Source organism: Bos javanicus, chromosome 24 (assembly GCF_032452875.1).
Source record: "Bos javanicus breed banteng chromosome 24, ARS-OSU_banteng_1.0, whole genome shotgun sequence".
Taxonomy (NCBI): Eukaryota; Metazoa; Chordata; class Mammalia; order Artiodactyla; family Bovidae; genus Bos; species Bos javanicus.
In genome coordinates this window covers 35,150,637-35,165,318 of record NC_083891.1, presented here as the reverse complement: position 1 = coordinate 35,165,318, position 14,682 = coordinate 35,150,637, and the positions used below count along the sequence as shown (strand labels likewise).

General features: G+C 34.6%; 1 protein-coding gene across 3 annotated transcripts in view; it reads right to left on the bottom strand.

Annotated features, from left to right (window-relative positions):
• Positions 1 to 14,682, bottom strand: part of ROCK1 (Rho associated coiled-coil containing protein kinase 1) — a 124,723-nt gene that overhangs the window by 8,453 nt on the left and 101,588 nt on the right. For all 3 annotated transcript variants that reach the window (XM_061399800.1, XM_061399801.1, XM_061399802.1), the window contains 7 exons: positions 13,173 to 13,242; positions 11,302 to 11,396; positions 8,068 to 8,233; positions 6,373 to 6,466; positions 5,615 to 5,703; positions 2,832 to 3,020; positions 2,080 to 2,239 (listed from right to left, as the gene is read on the bottom strand). In XM_061399800.1, the coding sequence (XP_061255784.1) occupies positions 2,080 to 2,239; positions 2,832 to 3,020; positions 5,615 to 5,703; positions 6,373 to 6,466; positions 8,068 to 8,233; positions 11,302 to 11,396; positions 13,173 to 13,242 (863 nt within the window). The remainder of the gene's footprint in view (positions 1 to 2,079; positions 2,240 to 2,831; positions 3,021 to 5,614; positions 5,704 to 6,372; positions 6,467 to 8,067; positions 8,234 to 11,301; positions 11,397 to 13,172; positions 13,243 to 14,682) is intronic.

Here is a 14,682-nt window from a genome sequence, read left to right as displayed (position 1 = left end):
CTTAGCAGCAGCAGCAAACAGTAAGATATATGATACAGAGGCAAAGTAACTTTGATAATAATTATCCATAATTTCTACCTCCAATATGAAAGTCACAGCCTCCGATATGAAAAGGTGCAGCACTGTAAAGACCTCTGTAAAATTTCAAATTCAGAACACAGTAATAGAGAGATACCCTGACTGGTCAATGGAGAATGGCCACCAGCACCTTTTTTTTCTTTTTTTCCCCTCCACTTGAACTTTGAAAATCTTAAAAGCAAAAATCTCTCAAAATACACAGCTATACTAAGTCATATACTCAGAATGGAACCAGTAGAAGCATTTAAAAATTTCTTTGCTGACTGATCCCTCCTGAATGGACTTATTAGATCAGGATTCTGAAGTCTAAATGGATATCTCACCTAAGTTTGCCAGTCAAACCACCTGATGATGCTTCGAGTTTAGCCTTCCTGAATAAGCCAGGATGAAATAAAACTCATTACCTTCCCCCAACCTCATCTCTCAATTCAAATCCTCTAGACAGTATTCACCAAGTCAGTCTCTGAAATGTTTAACCTAATACAAAGAAAACCAAGGCATACATAGTAAGACATTATAAATAAAGCTGAAGGGAAATGGATGGAATAAAGACAAAAAAACTTTTGTTGAACACAGGACCTCTCCAGTGAGAGCACAAAGCCCTTATGACTAAACCGCCAGGAATTTCCATGTCATACTCTTTCTTAACTGATGATTGGGTCATAACTTTAAAATGATGCTCAAACAACAGCTGAAGCTAGAGATTCTTATTAAATCCAAAGTGATCCTCTGATAAGGAAGTGAAGCTACAAGATTTTCAACAGGTTGGAGGTTTCAGAGAGCCCAAAATGGGAAAACGGAAGGAATTTTTTGACCATTGGAGTAAGAAATATTTATTCCCTGCCCTTCCCTTTCCAGATACCTCATTTTGAGCTAGCAAAGCCACAAAAGAATGACTATTACAGAGAATACATATCAGAAGTGAATTCACTTCCTATTTTGAATTTCACTTTCTTGACCAATAACAGTAACATGAAATTTTCTAGGTAGTCTATCAAGTTTCTTATTTCAAATTCTCAACAACAACAAAAACAAGTAATATCTGTTAACATAGATCCTTATCATATCAAATGTGGTGATCTGTATCTTTCTTTTCATGCATTATTCAGGAAATACATTAATTAAAATCTACTTCAAGTTTAAGACCACTTAAAACTCTCAAGATCTTGAACTAAGAATATGTAGTACATTAAACTGGTGTGTCTCTGTGTGTATATGTATACCTTTAAAATTCATAATGCATGGTTTAGTATTTATAACCTATTAATTTCTAAATTGAACCTACATCATGTGTACTGCTCATCTCTGTTAAAAAGACATAAATGTACTATAATCCACACAAGAATGTATCCAAAAATGAGACAATACATAGTATTTTTTTTTTTAAATTGATTCTTCACTGGGAAAAAAAAAAAAAGGAAAGAAGAAAAAGTCTGACATCCTAGCTCCTCACTTTTGCATTTACTTCACTCCCTGCCACCTCTCTGCACCTCCCAACTGCTTTTATCTACTTCTCCAAATTTGAAACTTTAAGTCTGGTTGAAGTTTATCACTATAGCACTAGGTAGGTTTCTATATAGAGCTGCTATGGTTCTGATTATTAAGTACAGTTCTTAGTTTCAGCACAAAAACACATAAAACACTAAACAGCTGCTACACATAAAAACATGTACAATTTTCCTTAAACACTGAGAGTTGTAGCAGCAGTTTTGACTTTCACCATAGGGATGGGCTACTCAATACTGATTCATAAACTTCAGGTTTCTATTTAAGAAGAGCCATTCAGAGCTATTTTAAGAGCCTAAGATTGTTTATGACTGTTTTTATGCTATAAAATGCACTAAGTATGCAAATATCAGACTCTGGGCCATCAGAAACATAAATCCCTTCTTAAGAATTCATGGACAAAATGACAGAGTTATAAATCCAAATAAAAGAAATCTACATTAATTCCCATGCTGTTTTAGCAAACCTGAATGAAGTAACAGCAATTATTCTTACCTGGAAGGTTTCCATCAGTTTCATCAGCACTGGGAAAACTAGCAACACTTGTAGAATCTGAAAGGTCCAACAGTTTGGCACGCAGCTGCTCAATGTCACTCTCCTTGCTGGCCAGCTGCATCTGAAGCTCATTCTTATGTGTACATTCTTCTACCAATTGCTATTAAGAAGTACCAAGATAATATAAAGAATTAAGTTCAACTCTCCAACATTAGAAACTAAGAATCAGTGTAGTTATAAAATATGTAACTGAGAATTGCTAATACTAAAAACTGACTATAAACTTCACGAATGGTTACTACCACAGATTGTACTACAACTATAAAACTCCAAGTTCTCTTCCTCAGTAATACACTGCATGCATAAGCTCCTTTTCTCTTTGCTTTAAAAAAGTATTTTGTTTTTTTCTTCTAAAACACAAAGCATTAAAAACCAAAACCAAACACCTGTTAAAACAATAGAAAATGCTTTTATGGTTCCAAATGGAAGTGTAAAAGATACAGAGGAAAACCCTTGGTGGTTTCTCCAAAAGTAGCATTTCTAATCGAACAGATGCTAAGGGGTAAAAATTACTCAAGTTATAGTTAACAGAGTATCTTCCTAGTTTGTCAAGATCATGGTTCATATTACAGTAACAATAATCAAACTGGGAAGAATATAAACCTAAATATGCATTTTTTATACTGAACAAACTAAACAAGATAAATAGCTAGGTATATACAGTAATAACAAATGCACATACACAACCTTACCGCTTGCATTTCATTCAGCTCCTTCTGATGTTTCACTACCATCTGGTTGAATTTCTCTCTTTCCTGGTTGAGTTCAAGTTGGAGCTTTCGATTTTCTTTTTCTTTCTTTCTCAAATCCTGCGTATTTGCTTTCTTTCTATCGATTTTAAAGTCCTTTCGATTCATTATTTCTGCCAACTTGTTAACAGCCTATTATGATATTAAAATGTTATTAATAAGGTTCTTCATTGTAGCTATTCAATTTAAGCCTCCAGTAAAAAAAATTTTTTTTTCCTTCAAAATCAGGAAGCAGGACTTTTTGTGTGTGTGAAAATTAGGAGAACCTAATAAAGTTTGGAATATTGATAACTGGTAGCACAAGTAACTATTACTGACTCATCTCTTTGTTCAAATGTTTAATAAGAACCAGATAGGCTTACAAAAATCCAGTTACTGCTCAACAATTATTCAGCACTTACTATACTGCATGTAAACTAGATATAAGGACAGAAAATACAGTTAACCGCAAAGACAGCCTAGTCTGGCAGAGGAGCTGGAAAGCAAGCATGACAGTGCTGAGTGGAAAATCAGGAAAAAGAAGCAAGCAAGGTGCTACGGAAGCAGTACCTAATTGAGACTCGGAGAGGTCAGGGAAGGCTTCCTGGAATACCTGCATTTGTGTCCACATGTGTTTCTTAAAAAGACCAACAGGAATCGAATGAGCAAAGAAGAAATGGTATTAAGGAGGGGAGCCAAGGATGACACAAAAATCAGGCGAAACAGTACACAGGCAGAAAGGCTCAAGATAATTTTTTTCTTTTAGACAAGTAGGAGGGCAGGGGGACAAGGCACCATACTCAGGCCCTCTTGAATGTGAAAGAGGTTGTAAATATAGTTGAGGCTAACCCCTTTTGCCAGAAGGAAAAAATATATTCTAAGTAAGACAGGACTGTTAAAAAGCACAGGAAATTAGCTACGTAAACCAAGAAACATAAGCTATGGTATATCTGTCCTGTAGTAGTTAAAAAAAAAAATCAGATTTTTCCATCAAGATAGAACAAATCCCTAACCACTATCATTTTCATGTAGATTAGATCCCATCGAGGATAAAGAATCCTTGAGTAATATTTTTAGTGCAGTAAAAGCTTACGTCACTGAACTCATAAACGGCTATTTGTTTTTTTCCAGTAGTAAATCTAACAAAAAAACACATAGAAGTATAACGTGAAGAACATGAAAAGCTATGATAGTTATCACTCATCAAAGACTATCTCTGCTAAAGCCTTCTCTTTTCTTTCATCTACTGGGTGCATATCCTTCTAGACTTTTCCTAAAACAATAAGTAGATTATATATAAATGTTTCAATTTTAAATGGAATTTTGCAGTACACTGTGTGCTGCAACTTGCCCCCTAAATTTAATACTGTATTAAATATCACAGTAAATATTATTTCTGTGTCATTACATGTAGATCTACTTCAATTATTTTTAATGGCTTCTTTGCATCTCTTTGTATGAGTTAGTTTTAGTTTTTCACTTTTAAAAATAATGTAGCAATTTTATTTCTGTATACTTCTTTTGAGAATTTATGGAAGTATTTAAATAGGATAAATTCCTAAATGAGCACATACTGGGTCACAGAATATGCACATTCAAATGCTTTCTTCTGTTAAATTGTTTTTGTATGAATGAACGTTCCCCATGTGCTTATAATACTCAAAGTTGAGTACAATGACTCATTACAACCTGCCAATTTGATTGTCAAAAAGGTATCTCATTATTGTTTCCATTCTTATTTCTTGCTTTACTACTGTGGTTGAACCTTTTCTGTTTTGGTCACGCCTTGAGGCATGTGGGATCTTAGTTCCCTGACGAGGATCAAACATGCGCCTCTTGCAGTGGAAGTACAGAGTCTCAACCACTGGACCACCAGTAAGTCCCTATGTCTGAGCCTTTTAAAAAAATCTTTACTGCTTCTTTTTTCTCAAGTGTCCCTTGGCTTTTTCTATTTTCTACTGAACGTTTTTCCTATTTGCAGATCCTCTTTGTATCTATCCATATATGCTATAAATACTGGTCCTAGTTCATTTTCTTTAAACTAACATTCTTTTGGAGTATGTACAAGAATAAATGTCCATCTTTATCTTCATGGTCTATGTTTACAGAGAGAAGTAAAATCTCCACTGAAGTATTTTCAATGACTATTAAGTGCATTTTTGAAAAATTACTTTAGTTGAAGGATTACTGAGAGAGAACAGATTAGTGGTAAGGAGCTATAAGTACAAAATATTTTACTGTAATTAAAAAAAAAAAAAATCAACTGAGGTACACAGTACCTTTTGAATAATTAAAAACTACTGGATGACTTGGTACAATGACAAGATATCAAGTTTTAGTGTAAAAAACTGATCTAGCTGCAAAATACAAAGCGAAATGATACACCACCCCTTTTAAGTTTCTTACTCCCCATTCTTCTCTTTCTTTTCATTCTGCTCTCTTGACTTCAGTCAAGCATATGCTTTCTCCTCATTAAGTTTTCCTACTGTCAATTATGGGTCCTCCATACAATCTAAAACATATTTTTTTACTAATCAGATAACTAGACAAATTAGCTTTCTTAACTCAACTGAAATCCTATTTCCTAAATAAGACTTCTATATTTAATGAAAAAAGAATATTACATTATTTGTTCCAATGACTTGACAATCTCAGTTTTAAGAAAAAGGAAATGAAGAGCAAATATTAACTTCTGAATATATGATACTCAAATACAAATATATGGGGAAGGCTAAGCGCATGTATACCTGTGTTTTAAGGGTTCGTTCTGTATTGATATTCTTTTCAAAGGCAGCTTTAAGGATATTGATCTCCTCCTCCTTCTTCAATTTATATTCTGTCAACAAATTATATAAAATGTCATATATAATATGCCATTAATTTCTGCCTTGCAAACTAACAATGTCCTTCATTATTCAAATTAGTATATACTACATAGTAACTTTCAGTACCTTCATTAAATAATTCTTTTCTTCAGTTTATTGAGGTATAACAAATAAAATTTTAAGATTTTAAAATGTACAATGTGAAGAATTTATATATGTATACACTGTGAAAGGATCCCCCCACAATCAATTTAATTAACACTTTTATCACCTCATATATTTACCTTTTTATGGGGGGAGTGATGGTGAGAATATTTAAGTTCTCTAAGATAATACTTAGGGGTTTCCCTGGTGGCTTAGACAGTGAAAAATTCACCTGCAATGCAGGAGACCTAGGTTCGATCCCTGGGTCAGGAAGACCCCCTGGAGAAGGTCATAGCTACCCACTCCAGTATTCTTGCCTGGAGAATTTCATGAACAGAAGAGACTGGTGGGCTACAGTCCATGGGGTCGCAAAGAGTCAGACACAACTGAGTGACTAACCCTATTCAAGATAATACTTAAGGCTACAAAAGTTATTTAACATATGAAAACAAATTCTTCAAAACCCTAACACACAACAAAGATTTACCTCTGAACTTGATTTTAACGTTACAATTTTTTTAAAAAATCTTACATACCTTCCTCTGCCTTCCTCATTTTATCAGTTAGCTCTTCGTTTTCTTTTCTTAATAATTCAATATCTTTGGTTAGCATGCTATTCGTTTCTTCAAGCTAAACAAAGCACAGAAAGGTTGAAGCTGTATAGTCTCTTTGGTACTCTCATATTTAAAGCAATAATCTTTAAACAAACACTTGCATTTTCCATAGACAAGGACAGGTCAGACTTTGCTTAACAATAAAAATGTTTGGTTTCCAGTTTGAAATATGTGGAAGTAATTAAAAATATTTTAAAGTAACTGTTAACTTCCAAAAATTATTTCAGTGTGCATGTATACATACATAGTCATACAAATGAAAGGAATACAAGATGTAATAAAATAAGAACAAGACTAAAAACTAGGAAATGTACATTTAGTTCTCTGTCTCTGTGACCCTCAGCAAGTCACAATCTTTCTGGGCCTCAGTTTCTTCATCTGAATAACGATGACAAAAAGGACAATTTAAAATGTTTAGCTATTAGCATAAATGATAACCATTGTGGGCCCATATATTTCCTCCCTATTTACTCCTTCCCTGACCCTACCCAGACTGTACTATGTGATAAAATCACTTCTTTGTCATCAAGGGCTTTTTAGGTAGTAGATATTATTTAATAATCAGAAGTGGCCTCTATGCTCTGTAGTCCCCAAACAATGATGAAGACCTTTGCTGACATATTCCTGATTCCCACAAGACTAGTTACCCATTCTTAGGAACTAGGAACGCACTTCCTATTTTTAAGCACATACCTCCCATACCCTAGGTTAACTAGGTCCCAATGGTCCTCTGGTGGTGTGTAGTGCAGCTGCGAATGCTTCTAGATCATTTTCTGCCCAAACCCACTCCGTGATTACTGGACCCATAGTAACCTGTCCAAAGACTGTACAGAGCTGCCTGCCTTGGCGTTTTAGTCTAAAGATACCTTCTCAGTTCAGTGGGCACTTTTCATTCTCTCTGCCCTCCAACAATTATTTTCAGTAATTTACTTGTTCCCCATTCTATTTATATGACTGCATTTAATCTTCATCAGAATCCTATGACATAGGTATTATTTTTATTTTATAGTGAAGAATCTGAGGCTTGAAGAAGTCAAAGCAAACTGCCAAGATGACGTAACTTCTTAGGGGCAAAGCTGGGGTTTGAATCCAGATCTACTTACACCAGAGCACTTGATGGTGGCTTTACCACCAAGAAGAAAACTCTAATTCCCCTTTCTAGCCCCATAATCTATTGACCATACTATACATTTTAGGAATAGACAACTGTTTGTAGTAACAGTTTCTCTATAATGGATTTGTACATATACACAAGGAATTTTTGTGGATATCCACATCCCAAAATAGCATCTCTGAATTTTATAGAATTTTGGCCATGAAATCAGTTGCAATTTATTAAGATAATAAAGCAAATGAATTTAAGGTTAAGTATTTCTTCACATAAAATATATTAAGATCTATAACAAGAAAGGGGGAAAAAACCCAATACACTGAATAAGAATTTCAATTATTAACAATTGTTTTAGATTATATAAACTATTTTATATATGCATACAAGTAGACCATTGTGTGTAAGGAAATACTCATGCACATACACTTACCCAAACACTTTAAAATGTGGCCTGTTTAGATTTTTCAATTAATTTTAATCACAAAACTTAGCTAACTATCACTTACCCGACTAAGAGTGTGATCTTTATCTGTAATCTCTTGTCTATTTCTTGAGGCAGCTTTCTTGCTTTCTTGGGTCAGTTCAAAATACTGTTCTTCCAGAAGCCCTCGAGCCAACTGCTCAGATTCAGCCTTTGTTTCCGCTAGATCCAACTGAGTAGCAAGAGTTTCTCTGGTAGATTTAAGAGAAAGATGAGTATAAACAAATCCAATTCATTCTTCCAGCTTAACTATATGGTTTTATTTAATTGATAAAAGAATTAACTATTCTATTGCTTAAAACAAACCCTGAACCCATTACAAACTTTCTAGAAAAGTAACCTCTCACACTTGCAGTCTATTCCTGAAAAGGAATTTGCTGGGATCTGGAAGGAAAGGCAGCATGGCACAGTGGGAAAGTCACTGGCTTGTAAATCAAGAGGCCAGACCTAGACCCTGATCCTCTTCTATCCCCATTCTATCCCATTGGGTAGGGACACTAGGCAAGTTCCTTACACTTATAAGAACTCAACTTAATCAAATCCATTAAATGAGAGAATTAAGCTACATTATTTTTGAGGTCCCTTCCAGCTCTGAAATTTAATAAGATTATGAAGATTTATAAATAGATTGGCAAACCACTATAAACTATTCTAGGAATGCTGCTTGGGAATTACCCTTTAAAGCCTTTCAGAATTGACATTCGGACCACGACCAGATCACTGCAGTTTGCCTGCTCTTCCTAGGAAGAGAAACTGTCTTCAATAAGTTATCTCGGTCATAACTGTAACCTCTACATACAGTAGATGCTCAATAAATGTTTATTAAATAAATGAATGACTTCTACCTACTTTCTATTAAGGGAGTAATACAAATAAAATTTTCTGTCTCAAGCCTAAAGAGGAAGACATATAGTAACTACAAAAACCAGTAATAATATCCATTCTTTTGTCCAACAAATATTTAAAGTTCCTATGTGCCAAACACTGTTCTGGGATTTAAGGCATACAGCAGTAACAAACTCTTTGCCCTCAGAAAGTATATATTAGCAAGGTGAAACAATTTAAAGAAATGAACAATATATAGTACGCCATAGAGAACAATAAAAGGAAAGGTGAAGAGGCTATAAGTTGTGGTCACTATTTTATTGAGGGCGATCAAGAATGTCTCTCTGCTAAGCTGATATCTGAGAAAATAAAAGGAGGAAGTAAGACAGGAGCCACGCAGGTATCTGGGAATGCTTTTAGGCAAAGGAAACATCTAGTAAGAAATGTTCTAAAGGAAGCTAATGTGAGGGGTGTCGGGGGTGGTTGTGAGATGTGATAAGTGAATTGGGGAGAAAGAACAAGTGTTAGAAGGCTTTCTAAAACAACAGAGGGACTCGCTTTTACTCTGAGTGCTCCATTTTAAAGAGATCATTCAGGCTGCTAGTTAAAATCAGACTTAGTAGGGGGACAATGGCAGAAGCGGCAATACAGTGGCAGAAGCAGTGAGCAGACACCTGAAATAATCAAGACTGGAAACAATGGCAATTTGGATCAAGTTGGTAAATGATGAAAAGTGGTGAGAAATGATCAGATTCTGGACAGGCTTTTTAGTTACAGCTAGGCTATATTGATAGATTGCATGCAGAACGTAAGAAAAAAAAGAAGAGTCTAAGATGACACCAACTTTTGGATTTAAGCAACTAGAACTAACAAAACAGCTAATATTGACAGGAGGAAGACAGCAAGGAGCAGGTGGGGGAGTAAGGCATTTTTCTGGACATGTTATATATGATATGCTTGTTAAACACTCTAGTGGAGATGTCAGACAGCTGCATTTACAAGTCTAAAATTCAGGGGAGAATATACTTGTACACTGATGTTATTTAAAGCCATTAGGCTGGATGAGAACAAGCAGGGAGTGATCCCTTGGGCCCTCCACAGTTTAAAGGTCTCAGAGATGGGAAACGACAAAGGAGCAAAGACGGGTGAGGAAGAGGAGACAGTTCTATAGGCGGAAAAGAGTTCGGTGTCACAGAAACCAAATGAAGCAAATTCAGAAAGAGTAATCAATGATGCCAACTGCTGCTATTAAATAAGATAATAGTTAAGAACTGACTGACTACAGTTCTTAACTATTAGGAAGCCCCAGGTGACCTTGAAAAAGGTTATTTTGGTAGAGTAATGAGTGCAAAGTTTTGAATGAGCTCAAGAAAGAGTTAAGAGAAGAGAACCTGAAGGTAAGTGGTATGTCACTTTTCAAGGAAGCTTGCTACAAAAGGAAGCAAAAAATAGGTTATTATCTGTAAGTAGATACACAGTTTAAAGAAAAGGAGGTTATTTTTTTAAGAAAATGTTTACTTCTATGCTTATCTAACAATGGAAATGACTACAGAAAGGAAAAAACTGATGCAGGAGTGTAACTGATTCACTTTGCTGTACACCTGAAACTAACACAACACTGTAAATCAACAACACTCCAAGAAAAATTAAAAAAAAAAAGAAATGAAGGAAAGATGAGAGAATTATCAGAGTTACAGGCAGAAAGGGATGGGATCGAAGGGCTGCCTGTTAGGTCAACTCATGTTAATTTTGTCTATTTTCATGAATCAGAAGGAAGGTAGGATTTACATGTACAGCTGCAGACAGGTCAGTGGCTGTGTTAGTGGAAGAGAGCAGATGTCCTATGACTTTCAGGAAACAAGACTATTTGCTGAGAATGAGAACAAGAAGTTGTTGATTTGAGGAGGGAGGAAAAGGTAAGACATACAACAATACAACAATGTGAGAAAACTAGCTTCAATGTCTGTTCTTACACTATCCAGCTATAAGCAGTTATTAAACTTAATAGCTTTATAAGACTGCCTCCTTGTAAAGCCCTAAGCAAACATGCAATAGAAATTAATCTGCCTTATAATACTAAGAGGAAGACCCTAAATATCTTTACCTAACATAAGAATTATAATTTGCAAATACTACATGAACTATTTATATACAAACAGATGTTTGAAGATTGAGAGACCTCTGAAAACAATTTACTGTCATAATTTAGTGAATCTCTGTACAACTGCTATAGTGTTAAAGTACCAAATTATTTCTTCACCATAAAGGCAAATTTTAGTCAAAATTTAGTTTGATTTGTTCTGAATTGGGCCAGTAAGATTTGTTATTCCACTGCCATAAGAATAAAGACACATCTACTCTCTATGTTTACACTTAAAAGTTAAGAAATCTTTGCTGTAGGACTGATTATTGTTCTAAAGTAAAATAGACATACTTTTCACTTTGTAGTTCCTGTATTTTCTTTAAGTTTTCTCTGTTTTTTTCTTCAATTTCTTCCTTAAGTTCCTTTACCTGGGTTTTATAAAGTGTCTGCAAAACAAGTGATAAGAATAAGTGTACTGATGGGGTTAAAAAACAATTTGGTAGTTCTTTATAAAGTTAAACAATTAACATATGATCTAACAACTCCACTCTGAAGTATTTACCAAAGACAAGTAAAAATATATATCTATACAAAGTCTTACACATGAATATTCATTGCTGTTTTATTTCATAGTAATAGATGCGGAGGTTATAGAGTAAACTTCCAATTGTGAAGTCAATTTGTTTTTTTTTTAACAACACTTTTTAGTTTAAAAGATAAGGAAAAAATAGTGAGGACCAGCAAACAGCTGTGGAGTATGACTTTTACACTGTATACTTAATTATCCCTCTGAGAAACAGCACTCCTCTAGGGGAAAAATGCATTTCTACAAGAATGCAATTGAAAGAAAAATGATGGCTAGCTCTGGTTTGTTTACAATTTCTAAAATGAAATAGTCCATTCTGCCTTTAGTAATCAGATTCTCATTTCTCCAACTTCAATTACTGAAATTTATATGTGGAATCAATGAAGAAATAAAAATAACCTGATCTGAAAGCCAAAACTAAAGAAAATCTTAAATTCAGCTCATAATAACTTATCAAATTTAGCAACATCTAACCCAGTCCTCACAAGCAACAGAATAAACCAAAACTAAAGACAGTTAATAGTTTTTATTGTTTTATAAAGGCAAAAATCAAGAATCCATAAGAACCACCACAAATCACTTGGACATCCATCCCCAAATATGGAGGCACTGAAAGATTATCCTGTGGAAGCCTACGGACAGGAAGGTATGCTTGATATTATAGACCACTGTGTCGAAGTCACCCCACACACTGAAAAAATGAAGGCTAATTTACATTCAGGGAAAAGGTTTTCAACAATCTTGAATTTTTTTTTTAAAAATTTAAAAACATATTCCAGGGATTGTATAATAAGCCAAGAAGAAACAGACAAAAAATGGAAAAGCCACCAAGTTTATTAGCATGAAGCTCGCAACTGCATGAAATTCCATAGAGCTCTAACAATACCCAGATTTTTTACTGAGGAAACCATTACTTCCAATATTGTTCATACTTGGTTTCTTGGGCATATTCAGCAGTGCAACTCAAACTGTGTGTATTTAATTACACTGCTTAAAGGCCATAGTAAAGGTGGCTTGCCAGTGAAACAGAAACGGAGCAGCTAAATGTCAAACTGAAATGTAAGGGCACAAGCTTGGCAACCAAAAATTCAGAGTTTTCAATAAAGCCTCAAAGCAATAGCTATAAATGCTTATCGATAGTAGTAATGAAAATAACCTGGCTTGTAGTAACAAAATAAAATGATTTTTATGGAGAAAAAGCATAACAGATTCATAAAGTGCACACAGAGCCAAAACAGGAAAAAGTTCTTGAACATTAGTTATACCCACAACTATATGCAGCGAGAGCTACATACACATGTACGAAGGCCACTGTGATGTGCACACGTGAACCACACATGGTAATACTGGCACTCTAACACACCAGACTTGGTACCAGGCAGACAGAACTCTCAACAGACTCTTCTAAGTAGCTCCAGTTTGAAAGCAATTCTGGAAATATTTGCACAAAAACAGTCATTTCTTTATAACTTAGACTACCAACACAGATTCAGAAATGACATGCAGAGAGGGGGATATACAATGGGAGAAAACTACTTCATAGTCATTTGAAAAAGAATCACAGTTCACATTAAACATCTAAACCCCTTGTTAAGTCAGCTTTGGAAACAGTCTACATGATAAAAGTGATTCTCACCGAGAAATACTGCTCCGCTTCCAGCTGATCCTGCAGCTCCCGCATCTGCCCTTCATTCCCTCTGTACTGTCTTCAGATGAAAGAGAAAGCAGTAAACAAATGCTCCTACTTTACTAGACTTTATATTATTCTTTGCTTCTTAAAGTTGCTAAAACAAAAAGGTTTACTAAAATAACCTCTGTTTAAAACAAATCATACTTTGTTATTCAGTATTACTTAACTAGTTATATCCGGTTAGGACACACTGTCTGGTGCCATTTTGCTCCTTGTAAAATGATACTATGAAAAGTAGAGGGAACTATTTTCTACTGAAGTTCACTTTCAGGAGAATATTAACTGTGGATGAATCTAAATGCAAAAGTAAAATGATATTATTTTGGTAAATTTTTGTAGAGAACAGCTTTCTTAGGGTACATTTAAAATGTCTTATGCAGTAAGTAGACTATTAAAAACATGAACATATTAAATAAATGATAGGAAAAATTTAGTACTATATTTTATGGTTAATTAAGCACAAGGGTGGGGTGGAAATAAATACTCAGATATGGAATAAGAAGGGAGGCAATAACAACAGCTGACAACATAAAGAGAGATGTACATATACAGAATACATATATGTAAATATATATACCGCTCACAGAGAGAAAAGGACTCAAAAAGTCAAGATACACAATGCCACCCAACACACAGCTATTCAACAATGAACAATTCTGTCTGCAGCGGCTGGGTTTTCATATTAGATGGTAAAAGCTTTTTACTTTCAGCATATGGTTGATAGAAATTATTAGTTGAATGTTGAGTGCAAGTTACTGTGGGAGAAGAAAATTATAAAACACCTTATTTGGTGAAAACAGTGGCTCTAAAGGGGAAAAGAATTTCACCAACATAAAGTCAACAAAATTGAGAGACAATTCTACACAAGAGTTACTGTGTTGTACATGAAGCTGGCAAGTGAATGTAACATAAATTTGGAGGAAATAAAATCCCATCACTTGGCTTAAGGCAACCCCATCTTTGACATTAAATCTCTGAAGCATGTCCTTACACAAATTCTGAAAGTCACAGTGACACCTTGCTGTGTCTCTGTTTCAAATAAGCAGACACATCACATCTCAAGAACAGAGAAAAAGGACACTGCATTCTGAGATGAACCAAAGAAACAAACACACACAGGGTCATCATGTCTAATTCTAGTCTCTAAAGTAAAGAAAACTTGAATATTTTCTGTAAGGTACTAAATCCTTAATAAAAAGGTTATTCCTGATGTTTGTAATTCTAGTGTGATGACAGATAATTTTTGTGGATATGGAAATCATATAAAAAAACTGTTTTTCTACCATAAACAGACTTATTGTAAAGTCAATAGTCCTGATCATGTCTTTTTTACCCCTTTAATAACTGTATTTTTTTTTAAGTCTGCCTTTCCAAAGCCTGAGCTCCCTTGCAAACCTTTGCAAATAAATTCTTTTATTTTTCCTGAACGTTTTTTCCTAAATCTTCATTTCACAAA